Consider the following 27,125-nt stretch of genomic DNA (forward strand, 5'->3'; position numbering starts at 1 on the left):
GCGAGGGTTGGGCAGCACATGCTGCTTGTTTCCTCTGCTTGTTCCCAAAAGCCACGCTATGGCTTCCAACACGTTCCCCATGGAGCGGCTTCAGGATTCTGTGCGGGAAGCACTACAGGTAATATCCAGGAATTCAATGTTGAATAGTAGAAAGGTGTGGTCTATTTTGCAAAAGTTCGTGTAATACGGCTTCCATTAGACAGCCTGCTTTCTGTGGCTGGCTTACTTAACTGGTGCAATGCCCGTGAAATCGAAACAAACTGTACAGGGTATGTGACAATGCCGCCAATGTGTGATTTATGTTGTCATGACCACACATACTTCTGTTCTCTATCAGAAACAGTGACCCCGGCATAGTTTCCGTTGAGATCTAATCAGACATTACGCAAAAACACACCAGTCTCAGTGATGTACGCTCACAGCACGGGTCGAGCATTGTTTCCTGTCCTGGCAGCAGGTTATTGTATTCGGCCTGTTGTTCCACCCTGAGGCATGCAGCTGATGTAATGCTGTGAGTCGGGTGGCAGTGAAGCATCCACATGCCTCCAATGCAACTAAATGGACAGTGCGTCTTCCACATAAGCAGGGCTTTAAGTGGGATAAAAAAACTGGGGGGGAGGCTCTCTAAGAGGCGTGGCCAATGTAATTAAGGGAGAGGCTTAAAAACACGTCAGCTAGAAATCTGTGCTTAGCATAGTGTGCCGCTCGCCTTGTATTTTGCGGTTTCTGTCATTGCATCCAGATATATGGGACAAGTAACATCACACCTACAAAAAGTCACGACGATTGGCCTTATCAATGGTTGTTAGTTGAATAAGAAGAATAAGTAGAAAACACGGCTTGTATATAATATTGAAAACACTTCGACTTAAAGCCCTAGTGCACCCCGACAATGTTGCTGCTCCTGAGTTTCAAAAGAAGGGAAATCCAGAGATCCAGAGAGAAAATGACTCTCTTTAGAGGATTTCCCTTCCCCTTCAAGGTTCCCCTGCCGTAACTTCTCCACTATTGAGACGTGAGCAGTGTGAGCAGGCACACATCGATGTGCCTGCTGTCACTGCAGTCCGGGAAAAACAGACCGCCTGTGCCAGGACACAAAACAAAGACCCGTTTCAAGGCCCTCTTTAAACAAGCATTTGCAATGCAATAGGTCTTGCATTTGCAGAGTTTAAGCTGTTGGCTTTGTAAATGACAATGGATTTTATTTATCTTTTTAAAAACAACACATAACTAAATGGCATTGTCATTTGCAATGCCAATAGCTCAAACTCTCGTAAATGCAAGACCTATTGCATTGCAAATACTGGTTTATAATTGCAGCCAATCCTCCCCCTCTCTTACCTATCCACCAGTCCGTATGCAAGATAAAATAACTATCGGGGAGGGCTGCCAGGATGTCAGGGGACGACTCTTCTGTGAGCCAGGTCTCAGTAAGTAGCAGGCAATCAGGTGCGTCCGTTTTTAAGATATTAAAAATGTCTAATTGGTGTTTAGCCGTGGAGCGAGTATTTAGGTACATGATATCAAGGTCTTTGACCGGACCTCTGTCTGTGCCTGATGAGGGTGACACTGGTCAACTCCTAGAGAGTACACCCGGAAGTTGGGTATCAGCAGAGGTCAGGGGCTTGGAGTTTAAAAGCCCTAAGGACTGCAGTTTTTGAGGCAATTGACCTTCAATCGGATATAGTTTCTTAGGTGCCATATCTAGGAGACTATCTGTAGAGTAGGTGTATTTTTGGGCAGGGTGACAAGCCCCGTACTGGTGCGGAAGTGGGCAGACGGGCTTGCGCGAATCCACCCCAGCATTGAATAAAAAGGTTGGGCGGCGCGGAAAGAATCACCGAGCTCCACCCACCAGGCCGAGAAGAGCCAGCAGGGAGGTGTGTCCACCACCCTCTGAACAAATGGCCAGGCCGCGTCAGACCGGGAAGGTGGAGATAGGTGAGAGCAAGGAAGTCGGGCCAACAAGTAATTTACAATGTGCAAAGTGCAAAATAGCAGCGAGAAATAAAACAGTTCGTAAGCAGCAGCTGAGGGATAAACTGGCGGCAGGAACAATGCGGGTTCAATACACAGTTCAAAAGAATAAAAACTGTCGTCTAGCGCAGCAGCACTCGGCAGTCACATTCCTCTGCACGTCCGCCCCAGCATTGAATTAAAAGGTTGGCCGGTGCGGGAAGAATCACCGAGCTCCGTCCACCAATAGTATGTAGATATTAACCCTGTGACAGTACCACAAATGACCAAATGGGTATCCTTTGCTGGTAGGACATCGCCCAACACTCAATCAGACGTACTACTATTTTACATTGAGTTATCCACATGAACACTCATTTCCAGTTAGTGAGTACACAGTGTGACACATGCCAGACCTTCCATGGTGACCCATGTTTTGGGATGCATTACATTTAGTGTTAACAGTTATTTTTTGAACAGCATGGGTAGAGTCACGTGTTTGGGGCTTGAAAGTGTCTGTACAGTCATGCACGTGTACTTTAGTTGTCATGTGCTTCCAATGGTATGTAGTGGTACATCTTGATTACATTCACGGTACAAGCATTATGTCCCTGGCCTACAGGATGTAAGTAGGCAGGCATAGTCGGTAGAGGACCTGCCCTGAGATGGGTATAGTCATCAGATGACAAGTGTGATGTGGTATCATGTCAGTGTGCATGGTCATCATGGTATCCTACGCATTTGGGGTGTTGAAATTTATTCATGGTCATGCTAGGTGTCTACAACTCCTTTATCAGCCAGAAAGATGTCCTTAGCCTTGCATGTCTACTTCATCTCTTACATACTTACAGGTAAAAGGCCATCAGAATCAGGGAATATGGAAAGCCATTGCCCGTTAAGTGTGGCCTCTGGGGGTCTTTCGCCAGTGCCGTATCCACTGTAGGAAGAGGTGGGAGGACCGGAGATGTTGAACCTGCAATATCGTGGAGGTCCAGCTGAGAAAGTCCTTCCCATGTGGTAGGGCGTGCACCGGACAGTGACTCCTCTAATGGCCCATGTCCTTCCAGTGGTGTACGTAGAGCTTGATGGGCAGTTGAGGGCCCAACAGCAGCTAGGACAGGGCGAGTATTGTGCGGTCTATTGACGTAAATAAATAATTTACTCTCTTAATTTCTATGCAGGTAAGTACTTAATCAATAATAACTCAGATCGGGTGAAAAAAGACAGAGTCCGTGGTGTTAGAGTTCTAAGGGTTTTATTCCTTAAAAAGGAATGGTCATGGCCAAGATATCATGTTCTGACCACCACACAGGGTGTCAGAAGGGATAGATGAGCGCGCTAACATTTTATTTACAGTACATAGCTTATATACTTATTGTACACCATTGAAAACAGTATAGAAGGCGTAACAGCTGAGAGAAGACAAGATAACAATATACACGTGGTACATGTGCGTAATCAAGAGGCGTGAACTAGAGGTGTGTTCTGGAAACGTCACTGATAGGTGTCACAAAGGGGTGGCACTAACAGAAAATGTGGCAATGTCAGCAGAAATCGGAAGCTTGGATGCGCGCGCAGCTGCATGACGTGTAATTGGAGGGGTGCAGGGGACTTGACATTTACACTGACGGAAAAGAGACAAAAGTCTGGCATGTCAGATCAACTTGTGCTTCTATCATATCTGATATCTGATGTTTAGGAACTAAGCTATCTGGGCGGAAAGGTCTCTGGGGCAGAAGCTATTCTATACTTGCTGTGAGTGCGTGTATAAGCGCCTGGGTGTCTGTATGAGAAGCGTGGGGGCATGGGGCCTTCCATGGAAGCATGGCAACGAAGCTATGAATTACTTGCACAGAGACAGGTCGGCCCTTTAGCCCTGTAGCTGAGGAAGGATGTTTACTGAAGCTAGCAGGCAGGAATGTATTTTCGGGGAGGGAAACAGATAACTCGAAGGTTATAGTCAATCTTGGCAGGCAGCAGGCTGAGCCGAGCGCGAGGGGCCGCGCTGAAAGTAAGTCAGAGTTCACGAGTACAGGGGTTGCCTGGGCAGAGATTTCTCGGAGTCAGAAGCCAGAAAAGAGGCTCGGTGGCAGAGATTCAGGGCCTACTTCAGCCAGAGCTGAAAAACGTAGGAGTACACTACAAAAAGACGTTGGCATAGCATACTTAGGAACGGACCATTCGACCCATTCATGGTGGGTCTGAAAGAGAACATGTTAACGTTGGACGCAAATGTATTTGCGTCTTCATAGCTGACACGGGAGGGAAGTTACATGCACTTTAACTCGTACATGGAGACGGTGGGGTACTCGCTAGGGAACACAACTTGACCATAAAATTTAGATTACCTCATTCCCTCCTTGTTCCCTACGGACCCTTCATGATATATCGATCCTCATGAATCGATCAGTCTGTTCTTGTAACATTATATGTTCATCTTTCTTTCTTTGACTGTTTGAGAGAAAACTGGAATGTTCAATGCACGATGTGGCACACAGTCCACATATCGCTGGCCCACACTGTAGGCACAGGCAGCAGCTGAATACTATAACAAGGCCAATGCCTAGGAAGGATAAGATCTTCCATCCCCAAGCTGTTAACGTTGTCCAGAACCAACCGGACCAAGTCCAGGTGCCTGGATTCTGATGTATCTGATTCGCAATTTTATGCAGACGGGTAATAGCTTGATAGACAGATGGTGCATTTTGTGGGATGAAAACGCAGCAACTTGACCCGATGACCTTACAGGCTCCACCTCTATCTGCCAAGATGACGTCAATAACAAGACGATTTTGAAGGACAACAACCCGCATAGCAGATTGCTCCTCTGTTAAGTTACCTAAGGCGGAGGCAGTTTCATGTACTACTGCTTCAAGTGTTCTAGTTAATCTACGTATTAATTTACTGTTTTGGACAGGTCCTAGAAAGAAAAAGAATCCTTTATTGAAATCAGTGTACTGTTCCCATGCCGTTTCTGTGTAGTCGACAAGTGGAATATCTCTTTTGGGTCTATTCGGTACTAGATTCGTATTTCTATGGTAATCTGGGGGAGCTAGAAAAACAGGTGGCAGAAGGAATGCAATGTAACAGGTACCATCCCAATCTGGAGGCAAACGTATGTAAGCGGTATGACCACAAACAAAATAGGAGTGACTGATAGCTTTGAAAGACGATTTACCATGATCACTGAATTCGACCACAGTAGTGCATTTACTATGACCTACGTGTACTGAACCTTTCTTGCTAACACATAATTCACCTGTGACTGGTAATACTAACATATGGGGCAGAACTGGAGCAGCCTCGGATTCAACAGTAAGGATCATAAGGCTAATTGTGTAATTACCTAATCCATATACTTCATTTTCTAGATCAGTTCCTATTCGAGTGGGAAGTCCCTCTTTATCAGGATAACAGACGTCGAGCAGGACTAAGTTCAAGTTTCCCCAAACCCAGCCCCCATCGAAAACAGCAATATCAGGATCTAAGGAATTAATTATTTTAAACCATGCCCCACAGGAGCCATTGTGAGTGAACGGGTACGGGAAGAGGGGCAGAGCTCCCTTGTAATTCTGGTAGGGAGGGAGTCGGCCACATATCCAGCAGTCGGTAGCATTATTTGTCTGATGGGAGTGGTGTAACATACTAATGAATGTATTGTTGCGCAGCGCAAGTCTGTAAGAGAGTTCATGTGCAGGAAGTTCACTAAAAGTGTGTTCAGCAGAGACATTGTAAACAGATTGTTCACGCCTGAAAATAGGCCAATATATAGGTAGCAGAATGCTGGCAATAATAATTAGAATACTTAGAAAAAACATTATTAACAACGTCACTATACAGTGACTACGCAGTGATTTACAGTATGTACGTTTCTTTGCTTCTCTCTCTCTCTCTCTATCTCGATCTAGGGGATACATGTCAGAAACTATTTAACCGATTCACCTAGGGGAGGACTTAAACAATTAAACTGTCTGACTTGCTAGATCGGAGTTTCATACGATATAGTTCTTGGGGAGTCTTTTCTCGTTCAGACACTAACGTCTTTTCTTTCAACACAGTCTTTGGTGGGGGTGGACGAGTCAGAGTCCTGTTTTAGTCCGTTTTTTAGTTCATTGCAAAGTTTGATGTGACTCGTGTGGACCCACCCCTTTCTCCCCTCTATCTTTACGGCGGTCCTCGTGGTGAGAAGAACGGTCTTCGGGGACTTCCAGCGGGGCTCCAGCGGACTTTTCCGGTCGAAATTCCGGACGAGTACCAGATCCCCAGGACGGACCTCGTGCTGCTTTACATCAGTGTTGTCAGGAAAAGCTGCGGCAACCTGTGAACGACATGATTGGAGTGCAGACATCAAGGAGGCAAGGTAATCTGTCAACATATTGCAATCAACATCAGTTATTTTCTTCGGAATGGGCGTCCCCCACATATTCGGTGGTCTGCCAAAGACCACTTCGTACGGGGATAGCCCTGATCTTGAATGGGCGACCATTCTCATGTAGAATAGTGCCACGGGCAGGGCGACTATCCAGTCGACCCCCTTTTCTTGACAGATCTTTGCAAGGCGGATTTTTAGTGTCTGATTATGCCTTTCTACAAGGCCTGCTGCTTCGGGATGTCGGACACAGTGGAACCTCCACTGATATCCTAGCAAAAGGGAAACCTGTTTCATCAACTCGGACGAGAATGGCTGTCCGTTATCTGAATACACGACACGGGGCAAACCGTACCGTGGGAAGAATTCACGAACCAACTGTCGGGCAGTGGTCGGAGCAGTGTAGTCTGGAACTGGGTATGCTTCGGTCCAGCGGGACAGAGCACAAACAACTACAAGGACATATTTGAATCCTCGACAACTGTTCATCTGGATATAATCCATCTGGAGGACTTCAAAAGGGTGATCGGGAGGATGAAATCCACCTTGTTCTACAGGGACGCTTTTACCTGGATTGAACTGACAACAGATCATGCAAGTACGCACTTTCTGTTTTGCTGCTGCTCGTAAGTGTTTGTTGTACCAGAGATTCTGTAAACTGTCTAACATCGCCTTCTCTCCTAGATGTGCCGGGCTATGTGCTGTGTTTATCATGACTTGAACCATTGAGTCAGGGAGAAACCATATAGATTTTTCCTTCGTTATCCAACCTTGATCTGTCTGAATCCCTCCTAGTTCAGTCCATTTCTTTATTTCATCTGGCGTAGCATGTGTCTGAATGTCAATTACGTCTAGGGCGGGATCTCTAACTGCCATACACTTTATCGGTACTATTTTCTTTGTCACATCAGTAATCTGGATGTGAGTCAGTGCTGTATGTTTTGCTGTCTGGTCTGCCAGGTCGTTACCCTGGGAAACAGAATCTGTAACTTTAGTATGTGCCTTACACTTCATGACTGATATGCCTGAGGGCAAATGTATTGCTTCTAACAGTGCTTGAATGAGGGGACCGTGTTGAATCTTGGCCCCATGAGAGGTCAGGAAACCTCGTTCTTGCCAGAGGACTCCGAAGTCGTGTACAACCCCGAAGGCATAACGGGAATCAGTGTATATGTTAACATTTCTGTTCTTGGCTAGAATACAAGCTCGGGTCAGAGCGATGAGCTCTGCTGCTTGAGCAGACAGTGTGTCAATACGATGTGTTTCTTTAACTTCAGTTTCAGTGGTCACGGCATATGCGGCCACTAATTCTCCTGTACTTGTTCTCATGCATGAACCGTCCACATAAAGTGTCAGGTCTGGATTTGTCAATGGAACATCTGTTAAATCTCGTCTAGGCTTTGTTACTGCATTAATGATTTCTATACAATCATGTGGGGCTGGATCTGTCATAACTGTTGGTAACAGTGTTGCGGGGTTCAGGATACTGCAGCGTCTGATTTCTATGTGTGGCTGGAATAGTGTTAATTCATAACCTGTCAGTCGTGCTATAGTCAAGTGTTGAGTCTGGGTTCTGTTTAACAAAACCTCTACAGAATGTGGTACTTGAACTGTTAACTGATGACCTAAAACAATTGAGTCACTTTGTCTTATTGCTAACGCTGTTGCTGCTACTGACTTTAAGCACGCAGGGAGTGCTTGCGCTACTGAATCCAATGTACTAGAAAAATAAGCACAAGGCTTATGTGAACCTGCTTGATCTTGGGTGAGGACAGACAACGCTGTACCATCACGTTCTGTAACAAAAAGTGTAAACGGTTTGCTGTAACATGGTGTCGCTAAAACTGGTGCTTGACATAAGGCTTTCTTTAAGTCTTCAAAAGCTTGTGTATGTTCCTGAGTCCAAGGGAGGGCAGTCGAAGTCGCTGCCTCCTGTGTCGTTAACTGGATGAGTGGCTTGGCTAGAAATGCATACTGGGGAATCCATTGTCTGCAGTACGAGGTGAGGCCTATGAAGGCCCGCACTTCCTTTTGTGTCTGGGGTTGTGGCATATTTGCAATTAACTGAATGCGATCGGGAGTGAGCTGTCTCCCCACTTTGGACAGCAAGTGACCCAAGTACACAACTTGCTGAACACAGAATTGTAGCTTCGAAGGGGACACCTTGTGTCCCTTGTCGGCCAGGAAGTGTAAAACTGTCAGTGATGCTTTTTCACATTCGGGCTCACTTCGTGCGGTGATCAGCAGATCATCGACGTATTGCAGTAAAGCGGTGTTAACCGGCATTTGAATACAATCTAGTTGTCTTTTCAGTGCTTGACTATAGATGCTGGGGCTTTCTGTGAATCCTTGAGGTGCGCGCGAAAATTTGAAGCTGCGTCCATTTAAACTGAATCCGAAGAGATATTGGCTCTCTGGATCAATAGGCACGCTGAAGAAGGCGTTCTTGAGATCAATTACAGTAAAGAACGTTGCCTCTGAATCAATAGCAGTCAATAGAGAGGAGATATCGGGGACCACAGGATACTGTGGAATAATACATTTATTCAATTCTCGAAGATCAATCACCAGCCGATATACTGGCGGTGCATTGGGATCAGTACGTTTAAGAATCGGAATGATGGGTGAATTGCAGATATTGGAGTCGGTCTCGACGACCACTCCTTGGGCAATGAGCTCTTCAATGATTTTCAGTAAAGCCACTACAGCATCGGGTGGTAACTTGTATTGTCTGATTCTGGGTAATACAACACCTGCCTTGAGTGTAACGCGGTATGGTGTAATGTGCATACAGCCTACATCAGTTGGGCCTTTTGCCCACAAGTAATCTGGTACATTTTTCAATCTGACATCAAATTCACGCAGAACATAATGACCCTTGAAATCCCGCAGAAAGAGTCTAACTCCCTCCGGGGAACAGCATATTATAGCTCCTAGAGCCTTCAATGTTTTAATTCCTAACAGATTTTCTGGACATGATTTCGTGAGTAACAGGTCTGTAACACGTGATAATGGACCCACAGCCAGGGGAACTGGTTCTGATACCTCATTTACAATAGGCTGTCCTGAAAAACCCAGGGAAACATTCTGTGAGCCTGAGAGGGGTGCCCCTGGAACTTCATCATGGCTTATTGTAGTGCGACTTGCCCCTGTGTCAATTAAAAACTTTCTGTCTTTTCCCAATACTTGACTGTGTACATAAGGACCTTCTTGATCTACAGGAATCTCAATAAGAGGCAAGCCACCTTCCCTCTCTAGGCTGTTTCATGTATATCGGGAATATTCGGGGTAAGCGGACTGGGCATACTGGTACATCTGCTGTGAAACTTGCTGAGTTGCGGCAATGGGCTGTGGCTGTGGTACTGCTACGGTCTGTGCTGGAGTCGAGGAAGCATGCATAGGCTGTGTACTCTGTGTATTCTGTGAAGACTGATGCTGGTTATGGTCTTGTCTAGGCGGATGCGGTCTTTCTTTAATTTTACCTGTCGCTATGTTATGTTTCAGAACTGGGCATTCATGTACGTAGTGACCTGGCTGCTTGCAATAATTGCATGTCCCTTTAACGGGAGCTGCAGTGTGACTTGTCTGGGTCGCACCCTTTCTGTGACCGTCGGATGGGACCGTCTGAGCTACTAACATTTTCATCTTGGTGTCTTTCATGCGTTTTTGTTCCTGATCTTGTTCTTCTCTGATTCTGTTCTGATGATATTGTAACATCTGTAACATCTGTGATGGCGTATTTGCTTGCCATGTACTCTCGACCTTGTACACACGGTTTTTGACTAACGGTAAGGAATTCTCGACTAACTTTGATACAAAAAGATGCGGGTACGACTCGCTACTTGGCTGGAGGCCACTATTAATAATGAAACATTTCTCGAATCTTGAATAGAAGTCACTAGTATCTTCATCATGTTTCTGTTTACAGGACGATATTGCATCCCAATCCTCTTTTCTAGTTGTCAATAATCTGGGCAGGACCTGTACTATCAAACCTGGTAATGCTTTAGTTTTGTCCCCAAGGCCTAACCCTGGGACCCGTTTCTTTTCTTCATCCTCTATTTCTGCCCAGGCAATCTTTGTGTCTCCCACCTCCCATTCCTTTTCCTTTAATTTCTCGAATATACCCGTAGGCAATAATACCTTCAACATTTTCATGATATCATCATACGTGTAATCCCCCATTAGTAACATGTCTTTAAGCTCTCTATGAAAACCTGCAGGGTCTTTATCATGGCATGGTACTAGTTTCTTCATTTCTAACAGTTCTAATTTAGTCAGAGGCGTGTGTACATACACGCGTTTCAAGGTTTTATCCTCACCCATAACAGGGTGCACTTCTCGTAAGGGGTTCTGACTTTCAATACCACCCCCGCATTGCATGTGGTACATTTTCCTTTCTGGAGGTGGGGCGGGAACATATTCAGAGCTTACAAAGGTATTATATCTGTGTCGCTGTTCTAGAATTATTTGAATTAGTTTGGTACTTAAGCCTCTCCATCTATCCATCAGTAGTGCTTCTAGTGTCTCGTGTAAGGGACCTGGATCAGAATAATGTTTCCTGTATTTGATAAGAAGGTGCTGAATCATGTATACACCTGCTAATTTCTGTTCGTCGGGGGAGAGGTTCAGAAATGTCTGCGCCACTGTGTCATCATTATATATGTCTGCATTTTCGGCCCATGATACAGCCGATCGGGCTAGTTCTTGTTCATCCATAGAATTGAGTACATGGTACCCAACTCGATCTCGAAGCCGTTTATCAGTTTCCTGGAACCGATGTTCAGCAGAATTCGGATTTGTTAAGGCAGAGAAGAAAACTCTCTTGCTCTCTGGACGGATACCCTTCCTAAGGTAAGTTCCCTTACCTACATATGCTATGGTGCCTACATTTCTTTCGGATTCTTCCTGTTCTTCTTCCTCCTCGGAGGAAGCCTCTTCTTTCTCTTTCTGGTGTGCTGCTATCACTGCTTTCCTAATTTTCTTGTACATAGAGACTATGCAATTCTGTCTGTCATGTTTTCCATCAGCTATATTTTGACCCCACTTGTTCAATGCATCTAATTCACTCTGATCTGTTCCGGGCCTGTCTCGTTCTCTTATTAGACAATTTATGAAAAATCGTAGTATCAGCGCTTGCATGCCAACTTTCTGTTTCTCCATGGCATCCTTAATACTGTCAGGGTCTTTCCCTGTCTGAACAAACTCATATATTCTGTCTAGACGCTCCTTCATTCCTACATAGCATAACAAGTTATCAGTAGCAGATCTTAACCGTAATGATGCCAATATCATTAAATCGTCTTTTCCGGGTACTGGATCATATCTGCAAACTGACATGTTTTCTTTTAATGCGTCAAGGCGGGATGAATTAGAGGAATGGGGGGATCTGTACGTAAGAGGACTCTGCATACCTTTGATACTGAATCTGTGAGTTGGTGGCGGGGTCTGAGGACCCGCGGTCGCACCTCCTGAAGCGGGAGCTTGTGCATTACCTCCCTGCGGAGTCTGTATCTGAACTTGAATTTGTCGTTTAGGTGGATCAGGCAAACGTGGTTTCGGTAGGTCAGTTTTGAGTACAGGAAGCGGCGGGGCTGGCGGAACGGGGGAGGTCTGTTGCGGTTCCGGCGGAACGTGACCTGGGGGTGGAGTGCCACCCCCGTCCCTTTCGGCAGGCAGGGCACGAACAGGCAGATTGGTGTAAGCTGGTGCTACATCCTCTAAGTATGAATTTAGGAATATGTCTTTAGTAGTCTTGTGCATTACTTTAGTTGGAACTAATGGTGACGGCAAATTTTTCGGTATTTCTGAAATGGCGTCAGATGTACCCTCGGTCAAAAGATACATGTTGTTCACTTGGCTATTTCGGATGCGATCTATTTGTTCTGATTTTACTCGAATTCCTTCAATAACTAATTCGTTTTCTTGGGCCTTTTCTGATTCTTTAAGTCTGTCTTCTCTACGAAGTGCTCTTTCAGCACGTTTATGTGATTCCTTACGCCAAAATTCTATGGCGTCTTTCTGAGATTGTCTGGCTTTCTTTTTCCGTAATGCTTCTTCTACCTTTATGATGCACTCGGCATCCCATGTTCCGTTAACTGGCCATCGGTATCTTTCCTCTAGGTGCTTTGTATAATCGGTCCATAACTCTAGATACAATATGGCGTCTATGCCATGTTTATTATACATGAAATTACCTGGAGTGTCCCTAGGGGGGATCGGAATTTCTTCCTCTAACATCCCTTTCCTAGTTCCTATCTGCTTTAACTTGTTAAAAAACGGCATTGTACCTACTTGATACTGAAATGCTCAATCCTTGATACTTAATTCTAAATTTAACTAGTTATACAAGAAAACACAATAATGCACAAGAAAAACAATCACATTCATACCACGACATTAATCACAAAAACATTTAAAACATAGATGACTACCCCACTATACTAGATGTACTGCTCAGCAGTACAGATACACTGTTGTAACAGTGCAAAAATTCAGAAATTCGGAATACTAGATATACTGCTAAACAGTACAGATACACTGCCTAAAAACAGTGCAGACCGGACTTGTATACCCAAACCCGTCTAGATACGACCCAGCAACGGTACTCACCGGGAAGCACGGAAACAGAAGGCCTCAGAACTCGACTCGATACTTCGGGAAACTTCGGAAAACTTCGGAAAACTTCGGAAAACCTGGTGGGCCTCTTGACACCTCGGACCTTGCTTCTTTCGGCTAGGCTCTGGTCGGGATCCTCCGCACTCCTCACCGCCTCGTCTGGGCACTGATCGCAGTCTTCGTCACCTCCGTGGGTCAGAGGGAGATGCAGGAAATCCTGCCGGTACGCGTATGTTCCATCTAACTGATGGCAGGGGACAGAGCTTGCAATGCGCCAACCGGCGCGTGAGGTGGGGGAGGGGTCCCTGTTCGGGCGCCAAAATGACGTAAATAAATAATTTACTCTCTTAATTTCTATGCAGGTAAGTACTTAATCAATAATAACTCAGATCGGGTGAAAAAAGACAGAGTCCGTGGTGTTAGAGTTCTAAGGGTTTTATTCCTTAAAAAGGAATGGTCATGGCCAAGATATCATGTTCTGACCACCACACAGGGTGTCAGAAGGGATAGATGAGCGCGCTAACATTTTATTTACAGTACATAGCTTATATACTTATTGTACACCATTGAAAACAGTATAGAAGGCGTAACAGCTGAGAGAAGACAAGATAACAATATACACGTGGTACATGTGCGTAATCAAGAGGCGTGAACTAGAGGTGTGTTCTGGAAACGTCACTGATAGGTGTCACAAAGGGGTGGCACTAACAGAAAATGTGGCAATGTCAGCAGAAATCGGAAGCTTGGATGCGCGCGCAGCTGCATGACGTGTAATTGGAGGGGTGCAGGGGACTTGACATTTACACTGACGGAAAAGAGACAAAAGTCTGGCATGTCAGATCAACTTGTGCTTCTATCATATCTGATATCTGATGTTTAGGAACTAAGCTATCTGGGCGGAAAGGTCTCTGGGGCAGAAGCTATTCTATACTTGCTGTGAGTGCGTGTATAAGCGCCTGGGTGTCTGTATGAGAAGCGTGGGGGCATGGGGCCTTCCATGGAAGCATGGCAACGAAGCTATGAATTACTTGCACAGAGACAGGTCGGCCCTTTAGCCCTGTAGCTGAGGAAGGATGTTTACTGAAGCTAGCAGGCAGGAATGTATTTTCGGGGAGGGAAACAGATAACTCGAAGGTTATAGTCAATCTTGGCAGGCAGCAGGCTGAGCCGAGCGCGAGGGGCCGCGCTGAAAGTAAGTCAGAGTTCACGAGTACAGGGGTTGCCTGGGCAGAGATTTCTCGGAGTCAGAAGCCAGAAAAGAGGCTCGGTGGCAGAGATTCAGGGCCTACTTCAGCCAGAGCTGAAAAACGTAGGAGTACACTACAAAAAGACGTTGGCATAGCATACTTAGGAACGGACCATTCGACCCATTCATGGTGGGTCTGAAAGAGAACATGTTAACGTTGGACGCAAATGTATTTGCGTCTTCATAGCTGACACGGGAGGGAAGTTACATGCACTTTAACTCGTACATGGAGACGGTGGGGTACTCGCTAGGGAACACAACTTGACCATAAAATTTAGATTACCTCACTATTCTGAATCATGACTAACCATCTATTTATTGCTACAGGAAACTGCGACCACAACAACCTGGAGGTTGACAAATGACAAACACAATTGAAGAGCAAATACATGTGTAGGTCTGGTTGGCACATGTAACATATCCATTTTGTGCTATACTGTCTACAAGTCTTTGGCAAAAGATCTATGGGTCTACATAGTTATAAGTCTGTATCCATTACAATTGTGTTGGCCAATGTGTCAAGGACTTTTGTGAATGGTGATGTGCATACAGGTAATGTGTAACCACAGAAATGGTTGAGTGGACATGGGTGGGTAAAAAATACTGAAATACATTGTTCATTGTAACAACTCAATCCAAAATGATGAGGCTACAACATTCATGGTCGGTGTACTTAAAAGTACTGCCTCACAATGTAATGTTCCATGTCGTTGAAGTGTGAGTATACATTTAGGTGGCATGCACTTGTGGAATAGTGGAGGTTCATTAAGTGGCTGCTGACATGCAGCAGGTTGAGAAATGCTGACATGTTGGAGTGAGATGTGAGTGTGTACACTCAGTAATACATTGGTATATGTGTGTGATAGACAAGTAGAGGTGCGTAGATATTCCTTTCCTATTGCCTACAGGTTTAACCTTCTCTTCAAGGACAGGATATTCCCTGAGTCTCATACACTTTACCTGTTGTGATGTCTTCCCAGTATGCAATGGGAGATTGGTACTGGTAAGTACACCAATCAGGAGTGGGCATGTCCCTAGCCCTAGGTGGTTTCATGCCATATGGATATAGGTCAGGACATCTCACCCAACTTTCAGCCACATAGTCTCTTTACTACATTTGTGTATGACATTTGATACATAGCAAATTTACGCAGTTTCACATTTGCAGAGAGTGTTGTGACAGAGGGCAAAAAAAAGTTTCAGATGGGTCATGTGACCAGCGTAGAATGAGCATTTCCATGACACATCCTTCTTGGTAGTATACATATTTCGCAGGAAGATAGATATAACAGGTGTCCATTAGTATGTCATGAGGTGTCTTTAGGAACATGACCAGTTGCTGTAGCAGGGCCTTGTGTGGAAAGGGTAGGAATGCATCAATCATGGCCATGCTAGTTGATATCACCTGGTCATTAAAGTATATCAACAGGGTCTACGTATACAAGGTGATGTAATTTTCTGCTACGTATATGATGATGGAGTGGAATGTAACTCATGCAATTGTGGCAGACTGTGGTCCCAACATTATTATGTGCAACTGTTGAGAACTCATGTTGCATTATTGCTTATGCTAACGTTGATGTCATTGACAATTTAGCCATTCTAGTAAGTGCTGTGATACCTGCACATTTGTTGTGTTATTTGTTTTGAGCTGTTCCTCCTGTGTGTCTATGCAGTGGGAATTGACCAAACTCATGTCATTTCAGCATCAACCCAGGCCAGCAGAGGAAACAGGGACCAGGTTGTTGGGGAAGCTGCTGTCCAAATTGGGTCCAGTCGTGACAGTGATACAAATTGACCCAGTAGCCAAGAAGATGAGACTAGTGGCATTGAGGACCTAGACTTTTTAATAAATAATTTTCAAATATATATTTTCCCCCAAATAGTTTTTTATTTAAGTTTGAAAAAAAGTATTTTATATTTAAATATTCAAAAAAGTTAATTGTATTCTCAAAATTCACATCCCAATATTTTAACTAAAAATAAATATTGTCATTTTTAAAAATCTGTTTACCAATTAATGTATAAATATATATTTTTAAAATTAATAATGATATAGGGCCTCATTATGATGTCAGGTGCCTGCCAAACGGTGCAGGGATGTTTGACTTCTGCATTTTTTCTATTGCGGCTTGTGCTGCGAGCAGCAGCACAAACCACAATGGAAAAAAATACAGGAGATGACGGCTAAACCTGCAGTCAGATCCTAATCTGGGAAGCGGGATCTTCAACTCCTTGCCGGGCGGTCTCACTTTTGCTATGATGCCATTCGGACGCGCATCAGACCTGCATCGTAATTGGTCCCATTTTATACTAAAACAATATTTTACTGAGAAAAAAAAATATTAATAAATAATATTTAAAAATGTCCCCACCCATATCCCCTATCAACCCAACATCCCACTCATGATTTCTTTTTCCTAAAAAACAACTTTAAAAAATGTCACATTATATAGTAAACACTAATAAATCTTTTTTGAAAATCTCCCCACCCTCGTCCCCTCTAAATCCAATACTAAAAGAATCTATCCAAAATAAAGAAATTTATAAAATAATAATTCTAAACTAAATATTAATATATATTTTTAAATATCTACTCATCCTTATACCCTAGCAATCCAACATCCTGCTACTAAACAATATATTTCTACATGTCAAAAATAACATTGAAACTATATAAATTATAAGGAAAATATTTTTATATATAGATAATATAAAAAAATAAACATTAAAATAAATAATACGATAATAAGATAAAATATGCAATATATAACACTATTTACCACTAAAAAATGATATTATAACCAATGATATAAACTAAATTGATATTAAATAAATCAATATTTTCAACATCTAAAATGATGTTTTTGACAGTGATATTAATGAACATGACATTATCGGATCACAATATTCTTCACACAATTTATGTACCAAGATATTTTTGATTCAATATTCTGCTCAAATACCAATATTCTTTGTCTCTGCTCTCTCATACATTTTCTGTATCAACCTTGTGATCTGGGAGGGTATATGAAATCTCTCCAGTATACTAAAAAGAGACTCCTAGATCACGAGATTGAAACCTTTTCATCATCCAATAGATGGATTGCAGCAGGAATTTGAATAACGGGTAAATAATCAAGCACATCCGCCAAATATTGCCTGTTGGCTCCAAACGTACACCCTGCAATAAACCCCCTCTGATGGATCAGTTTAGTGGTTATCCCATTAAATCTGTTTACCTGCAATTTCATAATTATCCTGTAATTTGAAATAAATAATGTTATTTGTCAATATAAGTTCGGATCCTCTGCATCCTTTAATATAAACTGACTACATTACCTGAATTAAAAAGAGGGTGGGTTGAGACCGCCTTCTAATATAGAGTAAAAGCAGATACTCCATTAAAAACATCGAAAGATTCTTTGCAGAATTTTTATGGAAAACCACTAGGACATAGTCGTTACCATTTGGCAAGCTATTAACTATGTCAACCATCTTCTCATCGGAAAAGAGGTTGATCATTTTTCACACATCTTCCTCCAAATGAGTGTGCATATCTAGCCCTCCCAGGAATATGTACAGTGGCACCTTATAAACTATCTGAGTACAGTTGCAAATCCGGTAATGAATTTAAAGGAAGATTTCATTAATCTTCCTTACTTGCGTAATCCCATTATGGGACATTTTAAAGAATGTATAGCAGTCTTGGCTGCTTGCTCATGGGCCGGCCAAGCCATTAACTTCCCGGCATAATTACTCTCCTCGAAAATCATCTGCCTGTGAGCCATATTAGTTACATAATACTTAGCGTAGTAATACTTAATAAACGCATATTTAGCTTTACCAAGCCCTCTTTTATTCTTCGCCGAATGTTGCCGTAAATGTTTATTGTGTGCTTCTGCATAAGTTTCTGCAGGGCCAATTTTTTCTCTATAGCATTTCTATTAATAGCTACATCTTTTGATATCAGCTGGCCCCGCAGATAAACTTTTAAAGCATCTCAAGCTATGTTTGGTGGAGCCCCCCATGATTTCTTATCAAAAATTCTCAGCTCTTACCCTCACAAACTCTAACTCATCCCTCATCCTGCAGAGAGTGTTATTAAAAACCCACCTCTTAACCTGGGCCTTTTGCCTCTCACTTAAAATCTCCAACTCAAGAGTTGCGTGATCCGAGAACCCATTAGGGAAAATCTTAAAATGTTTAAATCCTAGGTTCTTTGAGACAAGGAAGAGGATCTGAGAGTCAAAATCAGAATCTGCCTGTAAAGCATGTAAATCCCCTTTTTTCTAGGACGGTTTCTCTCCAAGGATCAAGCAAAGACAGAGCCCTTTGATAGTTTTGCATGGTTTTTGCACCTTGGAGATTCTGGTGCCTTTTATAACCTGAAGAGGAGTCAAATCCTGAGTTTTGTAGAAGATAAAAATTTCCACATATAATAATATCACTTGAGACTTGCAAAATATGTTGGAATAACCCCTCATATAACCTAGGGTTATCCTCTACAAGGGCATAAAAACGAACAAAAGTGATCCGCACTGAGGAGTCAGAGCAGTTTACCAAACAGCCCTGAGTGTCTCACCCAGGCATGAACTTTTATATTTAAATTTGGAGCTTTGAAAACACCAACTTTATGATGCCTCACTAGGGCAGCTCAGAAGGCTCTATAACCAGACCATTTCTTATACATTGTAAACTTCACTAGCCTGTCTGACAGAATATGGGTTTCCTGTAACAACACGAACCATGGATTACGTTCCTCTATACAGGCTTCAATGGCATTCATGTAGCCCATTAGTATTAAATGATATAATCTTTAATATATTCTTTTGAGCCCCTGCCTCCCTCCTATTTCTGCCAGGAAACATATGCACTAAAAGTTCCTAAAGTGTACAATAAAGTGCATCACCCTCTTGAAGTGCGCCTTTTGCTCAGCTAAAGTCAACAACTCATACATTTCCTTATGAGTTTTGCTATTTCCGAACCCCTTCAGAAAAAGCATGCCTAAAAGTGATAGAAAGTGCCAGTAAGTGCTACAGTGCCTGATGAACTTACAAAACTGTCCCAAAACTCCCCCAGGTCCTTCAATCCTTTACTACCTTAAAGTGCATAAAAGTGCTGAAGTACATCATTTACTTGAAGACAATTAGTCAAGGAACGTGCATACAGATCACCTCAGATATACCGACACAACCCAGGCCTATACTGCTTTCTTGCCCATTGGCGCACCTTCCCTGAGTAAACTGCTCTAGATCTGATTTTCTACTGCTCCACAACATCGCAAAAATTAGGGCAGACCAGAACAGAAAGGGCAGAGATTTGGGGACGGACTTAGGCTGTTGCGTCATCACCAATTCCCTCTGCACCGTAGGAGCAGACTGTGATAGCATCTGAAGGAGTCAAGGGGACCTGGGACCTAGCTCTCAGGGCGTGCCAAAACGTATTGAGACCTGGAACTGCTCTGACTTGCTGCCCACTAAAGGCCCGATTCACAAAGGAAAAGTGAGACCAAAAGTTTAAATTTAGACCTGAAGTCTAAGTTTAGACCTGAAGTTTAAGGGCCCAAGTCACAAAGATAAAAATAGACCAAATGTCTAACTTGGATCATAAACTAGTAAACGTACTACTAGTAACGTTACTACTAGTAGCTTTACTAGTAGTAAAGTTACTAGCAGTCCTTAACCTTTGGGAATACCGAAAAGTAGTAAAGTTAGACTTTTGATCTTAGTTAGACGTTTGGTCTGAATTTACCATTGTGCATCCTGTGTGTCTCTGGTTCTCCATTTATGGCATTATTTGTTCCTCAAATATATAGCACCATGGTGGATTGTTTGCTTCTACATATCTGAAGGGAAGGGAAGGATGTACCAGGCCCTGGAAGCTGGACTTGAGTATGGGATGCAGGAGCGGAGGTTGCACTGAACATACAATGAAGTAGTAGCACCTGAATTACAATTAAATCCCCACAAGAACGGGTGAGCAATTAAAGGCAGGACATAATACGGCTGTGCCTAGGTGTTTTAGGCTGTAACTGTATATAAGTGTTTGAGGTATATGATGGCGGTATCTGGGCATGTGATTACTGAGCCCCTGGAAGATCATGGCAGTACCCTAGGTAAGAAACACATTGTGCCTTACTAACTACTAATTTGACTCATTATGCAGTTTTTAATATTTATGTTAATTTATGTGATGTGTGCGATCAAAGGTTATGTGAAGTCACTTTCTGGGATGATTGTGCTCAAAGGTCATGTGATGACAATTCCTATACTGTCACTGAGTTCCTATACTGTCACTGAGGTTAAAGGTAGATATGTCATCTCTGCTACCCCTTGCATTTTGAAGAATCAAAGTCCATGATGTGAGCAAGGAAGCAGATAAGATCATTTTCAGTGCTCCGCTAATATTGGGCTCCAATGTTACCTGTCACTAGGGGTAGAAAGAAATGAAGGGAAATACAGGTACTAATTATAATAAAATGTATTGATCCATCAACTTGCCTTTTTTTCCATAATGAAGAACTTCTATATGCAATTCCTTTATTTCTCTACCAGGAAAATGTATTTGCTCTTCAATAAACCCTTTCCTGTATGCAACACCATTTTTACAGGAGTTCCAGGCCCATTCACACCTTCCAAAGGGAATCTCTCACACCCCTAAAAAGGAGTAAATCTTCAACCATTTACATAGTAAAATAGACCACAAAAATATTGGTAAATATTCACAAAAGTATAAGCTCAAAACATTCCCTCGCAACCAAATCCTCAAACACCCATTCCCTGCCCCTATCATAGGATTGACTCATGAGCATTATTAGACCATCTTGAATGATATTCAACATATGGAAATTAATTTACCCCTGCATGGTTACCATTTGTGAATTCCTTATACATGTAAATGAAGTCATTTACACATGCACCACTACCCGTGTGCTGAGCAACTGTACACATAGTAGACAATGCTCTCCTGACCACAGAAGATGTCCTCGGCCTCCTGATATTGCTAGACATGATATTTCTTAACCCAACCAAGACAAAGTGCCTGTTGTTTGGGAAGAACAGCAAGCAGAAAACAGTATAATATGAAATAAGACAAAGGGTGCTATCGTTGTAGACACTTTTGACAATGACCAGTATTGTGCTTTGAAGTTACTAGGAAATAAGTTACTGTGAATTGTGGTGAAGTGTATACTCTTACAGTTGTTTAATTGCACTTTTTACATTCAAAATAATTTTGGGGAGGTTTACACAAATGGCAGTCAACATGTTTCGCCCCTTTTGACATGCAGGCCTGGGGGCTTTCCCAAGGCTAAAAGCCCACTGTCTGTAGGGTCGTGGTGGGCTGCAAATTCAGAGTGAGGCATGGAAAGTTGATTGAGTGTGCTTTGATATGTAAATCCATGTATTCCTTTAAATATGATCACATCAAAAATGACCAAAAAGCATTGTGTACATTAAAACCTTGCATACTGTATGTTTTTGTCTTTAAATATTAGGGAAAGATCGCTTTATTGTTTGCTCATTGCTGAGGGCTGAGTCTCCCTAAAAATAAATGTCTGACTGCAGACCTGCATCTAAAAATAGAAGGATTAAAATTGAGAGCTTGGGCAAGAAGCCATAAGGTTCCTGATTATGATGCCACAAAAAGTGTTTCCAATGTTGAACTGGGATAGATGATCTACTGTGTACAGTGAAAGCAAAATACAACTTGAAGAATGCATTAAGCATCCAATGCTTCTATAATTAATAGAAAGACCATCACACTCACCTTTCTTTTTTTTGAGTTGGTCTGTGTACACAAAAACAAATATGAGCTTGTTAGAATTTGTTTATATTTACGATCCATCTATTATTGCTTAATTTAACAACATACCTCTAGCTTTCATTAAATCACCTGTCAGAGGAAATATAGAGAAGAATATGTTAACCTTGTTTTGAGGATGTGCAAGTTATTTCTACATTGCCTGCTGGTGAAATTAGACAGAAAAAGGAGAACGTAGAAAGGGTAGTATTAGCTACCTGGGAGGATTTTTTAAATATTTGTATTACTTTTTGCAAAACAAAATGGCTGTAATGTAATACTCATAAAATATTTCTGTTCATATACTCATATAGATTTTCCATGTTTCAAACTGACCTATCACATTCACATTCATCAACGCTGCCTTTTATATTACTAGTATAATAAAGTATTAAAAGTGAAAAGTGATCATAATGTTAAATGTAATATATGCAACAGAGTTGGCCTGCACTTGTAGTACTTTTTTAAAATAAATTTTTATTTTGAGATCCAGAATACATAATTACAATACAACAACAGAGAAGAACTAGACCATGATTGATTTCATGCAATATCCATCAATTTCCTACAGCATTTACAACAACTTATATGATATAGCCCAAAGAACCTGTTCTATATTTATCCTTACAAAGCATATAAGAATAACCTACTTACACTTGCCTTAACAAGACATTGATCCACCATAAATCAGTCCTACATTTGATTGAATCCCACTATCCCTACTCATCGAGTAGCGCATAATAGCTCTTTTGCTCTTGCTTCATGTTCTCCACCCAATCACCAATAAAGGGGATTAGCTCTGTTTTCCATCTTTGAAGCAACAAAGATCTGGTCACGAACATCAAGACATTAGGGGGCTCATTAGGATGGCGGGCGGACTTTGCCCGCCCGCCACCCTCACGGAAAACGGGACCGCCAACGAGCTGAGCGGTGATCCCGCACTGCATATTAGAATGTGCCCGCCACAGTGGCGGGCGCATCATGCATTTTTAACATTGTGGCGGGTGGTGCTCTCAGCACGGCCCGCCACAATGCTAAAAATGCATGAATGCATTTGCATACACAAAGCGGCAGACACCGCGCGGTGCCTGCCGCATTGTGTATGCAAATGCAGGGAGGTACCACATGTACCCCCCATGCGCACCCCCCCTCACCATGGGTGCCCGCAGGGGGCCCCCGAAGTGAAGACCGCATGCCTTTTAATGCCGCCACGGAAAGGCATCTGTTTAAGCCCACTGTAATATGGCTGGCGGTGTCTGATAGACACCACCACCTTATTAAACTTTTTCTGCCCCAGTCGCAAGGCGACCGGGTCGGAAAAGCGGCGGATGGTCTTTCCGTCCGCCGTGGTCCCACTGCCATGCTAATATGGCGGGGGGAAATGGGTGGCGGTTTGACCTGGATGTCGGGCGGATCGCCACCGCCCGCATGGCGGTGGCGATCCGCCGGACATCCTAATGGGCCCCAAGTGTTTTTTTTTATAAATGGGAGTAAATCTCAAGGTGGGATCATGGCCTCACGACACCAACAAAGCACTGGGTACCATCTGAATTTGTCATACTTTCTCCAAGCATGGCACACTGCGCGAAGGCATCCCTGACTCTACCATGATAGGGTCAGGCATGCCTTCACGCAGTACGCCATGTGCACTGCAGTTCTTCCTGTAATTCAACCGGAGCAGCGGAAGGGGAGCCAGGCCCAGCAGCAGGAGCAGGACAGCAATTTGGAAGGAAGGTAAGTATTTTTTTTTGCTTGGCAAATTACTACTACATGGGAGGTGAGATGGGGGGCCGGGGCCTTAGCAGGGGGTACAAGGGTGGGGGGAGGGGCAGGGGGTCACTCCGCCAGGCCACGAAACTCCACAGACTTTCACTGAGTTTCCAGTAACTCAGGGAAATTCCGCAGAGTACCACTACGCGAGCTCCGCCCACCCCCATTTCTTTACTTTACCCCACACTTTTCTTCTCAGTGTAAATCCTTCATTTTACCCCCAATTACTGACAGCTTTTCGACAGGTATCAATACCTATACATGATGCAAGCAACCTCTTCCTTGCAGCCGGTTGCTTTGGATCCGGGATCTCAATTAGGTTTGTTATCAAATTTTGACTGTTCAATACTAGGCTAATATCAGATGTCTTTAGGATCTAGGAGGACGCCCATAAAACAACAAATGAACAACTAGGTCAGATCAGCGCTTACCTCTCAAATGTCTCAAGTGGAACAAAGGGGCATATATTCACAAGCCCCTATTGCCACAGGAACGTCACTTTTTCTGATGTTCCGTGCCAATAAGGGGTTCGCCTTATTCACAAGGTGGCGTTAAGCCAATTAATATGGCTTAACAGCACCTGGTAAATAAGGCCCCTTTTCATGCTAGACTTAGCATGAAAGGGGTGGGCAATGGTTGTTGCATCCATTGATTTTTATGCTGCCCCATATTTACAAGGTTGGCATAAATATGGGGCTGGGCCAAAATTAAGATGGGATAACCTGGTCATAACATGGTGAAACGAGGAGAAATGTAGCACACACAAAAAGAGCAAAATGTCATTAATGGTTATTAAAAAAATGACAAATTGCAACTTCAATGTGTGCTGCCTTCTGCAGCACACATATAAGTTACAAATCTCAATTACTCAGCGTTATATGGGCTGGAAGGGACACCTTCTGGCACATAAACAACCTTTCCCTGCAACACAGGCACCCTGGCACAATTGTGCAATTGTGCCTGCTTTGGTGCTAAGAGGCTACATTTAGCACCAGCACTAAGAGAAAGGCAGGGATGTGCTTGTGAATATGGTGCATCCCCGTGATTGGAAACTGTCGGAGCGTGGTGTCAGCCTTCTTGGTTTAACTCTGCACTCCGACAGTTTCCTAGTAAATATGCCCATAGGACTTTGCAGGCGCACTGCATCGAAAAATTCTCCCTTGTTAATGCTTTAATTTTTAGCCAGTTTTCCACCTCTCCCTTATAATAAAATTGAGTCACCTTGGTAAAACCCACTGCCACCCTTTCCAAAACTGTACTTTGACCCAACTTTTCAGAGGAACCTAAAGCTAAATACGACAGGCACGTGGCAGATATAATGCAGGGGACTAACCACAGCTGGGGTTAGTCCAGCTTTCTGTGGGGAAATCAGTGTTCAGAAAGGTGGCATTGAGGAGGTTCCAGATTTCTGTGGCGTGCTTGTGATGGGAGCGCATGTCGAGGAGGATGCAGCCGAGGTGGTCTGGTGTGCTGCTGGTTGGCTGGGCAGTGAGAGGAGTTGGCATGTTGGGATGAGCGAAGGTGTAACTGCAGAACTGGCAGGAGAAGGGTCCTTGGGTGTCCTTTGGTGACAAGAGATGGCAGGTGGCTTGATGTACTGTGTTGAGGAGGGGGTGCTGACTTCATACCGGTGGATGGTCCGAGAACCAGGGTCCGTGGTGCTGGGTGTGGTCCAGGCACAGACGGATGCAGATGGGCTTGCCTTTGGCATGCCTGCTGCAGCAGCATTTAAGCTGTGAAAGGGGGCAGGACAGCTGGGAGCCAAGAAATGTTGGGAGCTGGAAAGGGTCACTGGAGGGGGCCAGTGCCTTGGGGGATCGCAGCGGCAAAGGCAGTGAAGCAAGAGAGTGAGAGAAGAGAAAAAAGTACAAAAGGACAGAAAAAAGGCACAAGGATTACAAAAACAGAAAACAGAAAAGGGTAGAACCAGAAAAAGGCAAAAGAAGCAGAAAAGGGAAAGAGAGACAGAAGGGCAGCCCAGCAGCAGAGAAGTGACGCTCTACTACTAGACCACCAGGGCCTCAAACTCCTGACCAGAGGATCAGCAGCCACAAATGGGGCAGCGGCAGCTACCAGGTGGAGCTGGACAGGGAAGGGAGCAATCCACTAGAAGGTCAGTGGGCTGCACCTTGACCGTGCAGCGGCCACCATTAAGTAGTGTGTGGGGGCTGGACAGCTGGGAGGTGGGAAACAAGGGGAGGGGGAAAGGTTCACTGGAGGGGGCGGTGCCGCAGGGATCGCTATGGAAAGAGCATCAAAGCAAAAGGGCGAAGGAAGAGAAAAACGTGAAAGGGTCAGAAAAAAGGAAAAAGGGCAAAAAACACAAACAAGGCAGAAGCAGAAAGAAGGAAAAGAAGCAGAAAAGCAGAGGAAGTGATACAGAATGTCAGCCCAGCAGCAGAGCAGTGACGCTCTACAACTAGACCACCAGCGCCTCAAACTCCTGACCAGAGGATCAGAAGCAGCAACAGGGGCAGCAGCATCTACTTCGCGGAGCTGTGCAGGGAGGAGAGCATCCCTACGGATTATGCTCCTCCATACAGGCTTCAATAGCATTCATTTTCTTTCTATTATTTAGCCAACTAGTATTAAATGAAATATTTCTCAATATATTCCTTTGAGTCCCTACCACCCTCCTAGTTCTGCCAGCAAACGTATGCACTAAAAGTATTAAAATATACATGAAAGTGTCTCATCCTGCTGACGTGACGCCTGATCCTCAGCTAAAGTCGACAACTCATATATCTTCATATGAGTTATACTGTGTACCAAGCCTTCAAAAAGTCCTTTTGCATGCCGAAAAGTGCTTGAAACTACCATAAAGTGCCACAGTGCATCATAAACTTGTAAAACAGTCCCAAAACCCGCAAGAAAAACACCCATGTACTTGAATACTCTACTACCTTGAAGTGCCTTAAAGAGCTGAAGTACATCATTTACTTGAAGATAAATAATCAAGGAACTTGCTTACAACATAACATCATCTTGGGAATACCGTCACAACCAAGGTGGCTTCTGCTGTTAACAGACCTATACTGCTTTCTTGTCCAATGGCGTATCTTCCCTGATTTAACTACTGCTCATTTGATACTGCTCCCAGAAACTCCCCTTTCCCCTTCTCCCCCATGCCCTGGTGGGAGCACCGCCTTCCCTCTCACTCCTCGCATCTGCCCCTTTCCTTGTAAACGTTGGTGCCATGTTACAGTGCCAGACTCACCGCCTCTCCGTCAGTTTCTTTTTCTCATTAGAGTGCTTAGATGTCTTCAATGATTTAGATTGTTTAGGCTGCATTTCCTTGGAGCGCTCTAATCGCTGAGATCACAAATATATCGGCCGCATAGGAAGTGAAGAGAAGAATCTTTT

The 27,125-nt window shown here is 43.6% G+C and overlaps 1 protein-coding gene across 10 annotated transcripts in view; it reads right to left on the reverse strand.

Annotated features, from left to right (window-relative positions):
* Nucleotides 1–27,125, reverse strand: part of LOC147710249 (butyrophilin subfamily 3 member A3-like) — a 192,360-nt gene that overhangs the window by 36,261 nt on the left and 128,974 nt on the right. For 9 of the 10 annotated variants that reach the window (XM_086920929.1, XM_086920938.1, XM_086920937.1 and 6 more), the window contains 2 exons: nucleotides 22,065–22,085; nucleotides 21,960–21,980 (listed from right to left, as the gene is read on the reverse strand). In XM_086920929.1, the coding sequence (XP_086777055.1) occupies nucleotides 21,960–21,980; nucleotides 22,065–22,085 (42 nt within the window). The remainder of the gene's footprint in view (nucleotides 1–21,959; nucleotides 21,981–22,064; nucleotides 22,086–27,125) is intronic. The other variant, XM_086920935.1, reaches the window with a different exon arrangement.

The sequence above is a fragment of the Lissotriton vulgaris genome, chromosome 5 (genome assembly GCF_964263255.1).
Source record: "Lissotriton vulgaris chromosome 5, aLisVul1.2, whole genome shotgun sequence".
Lineage (NCBI taxonomy): Eukaryota > Metazoa > Chordata > Amphibia > Caudata > Salamandridae > Lissotriton > Lissotriton vulgaris.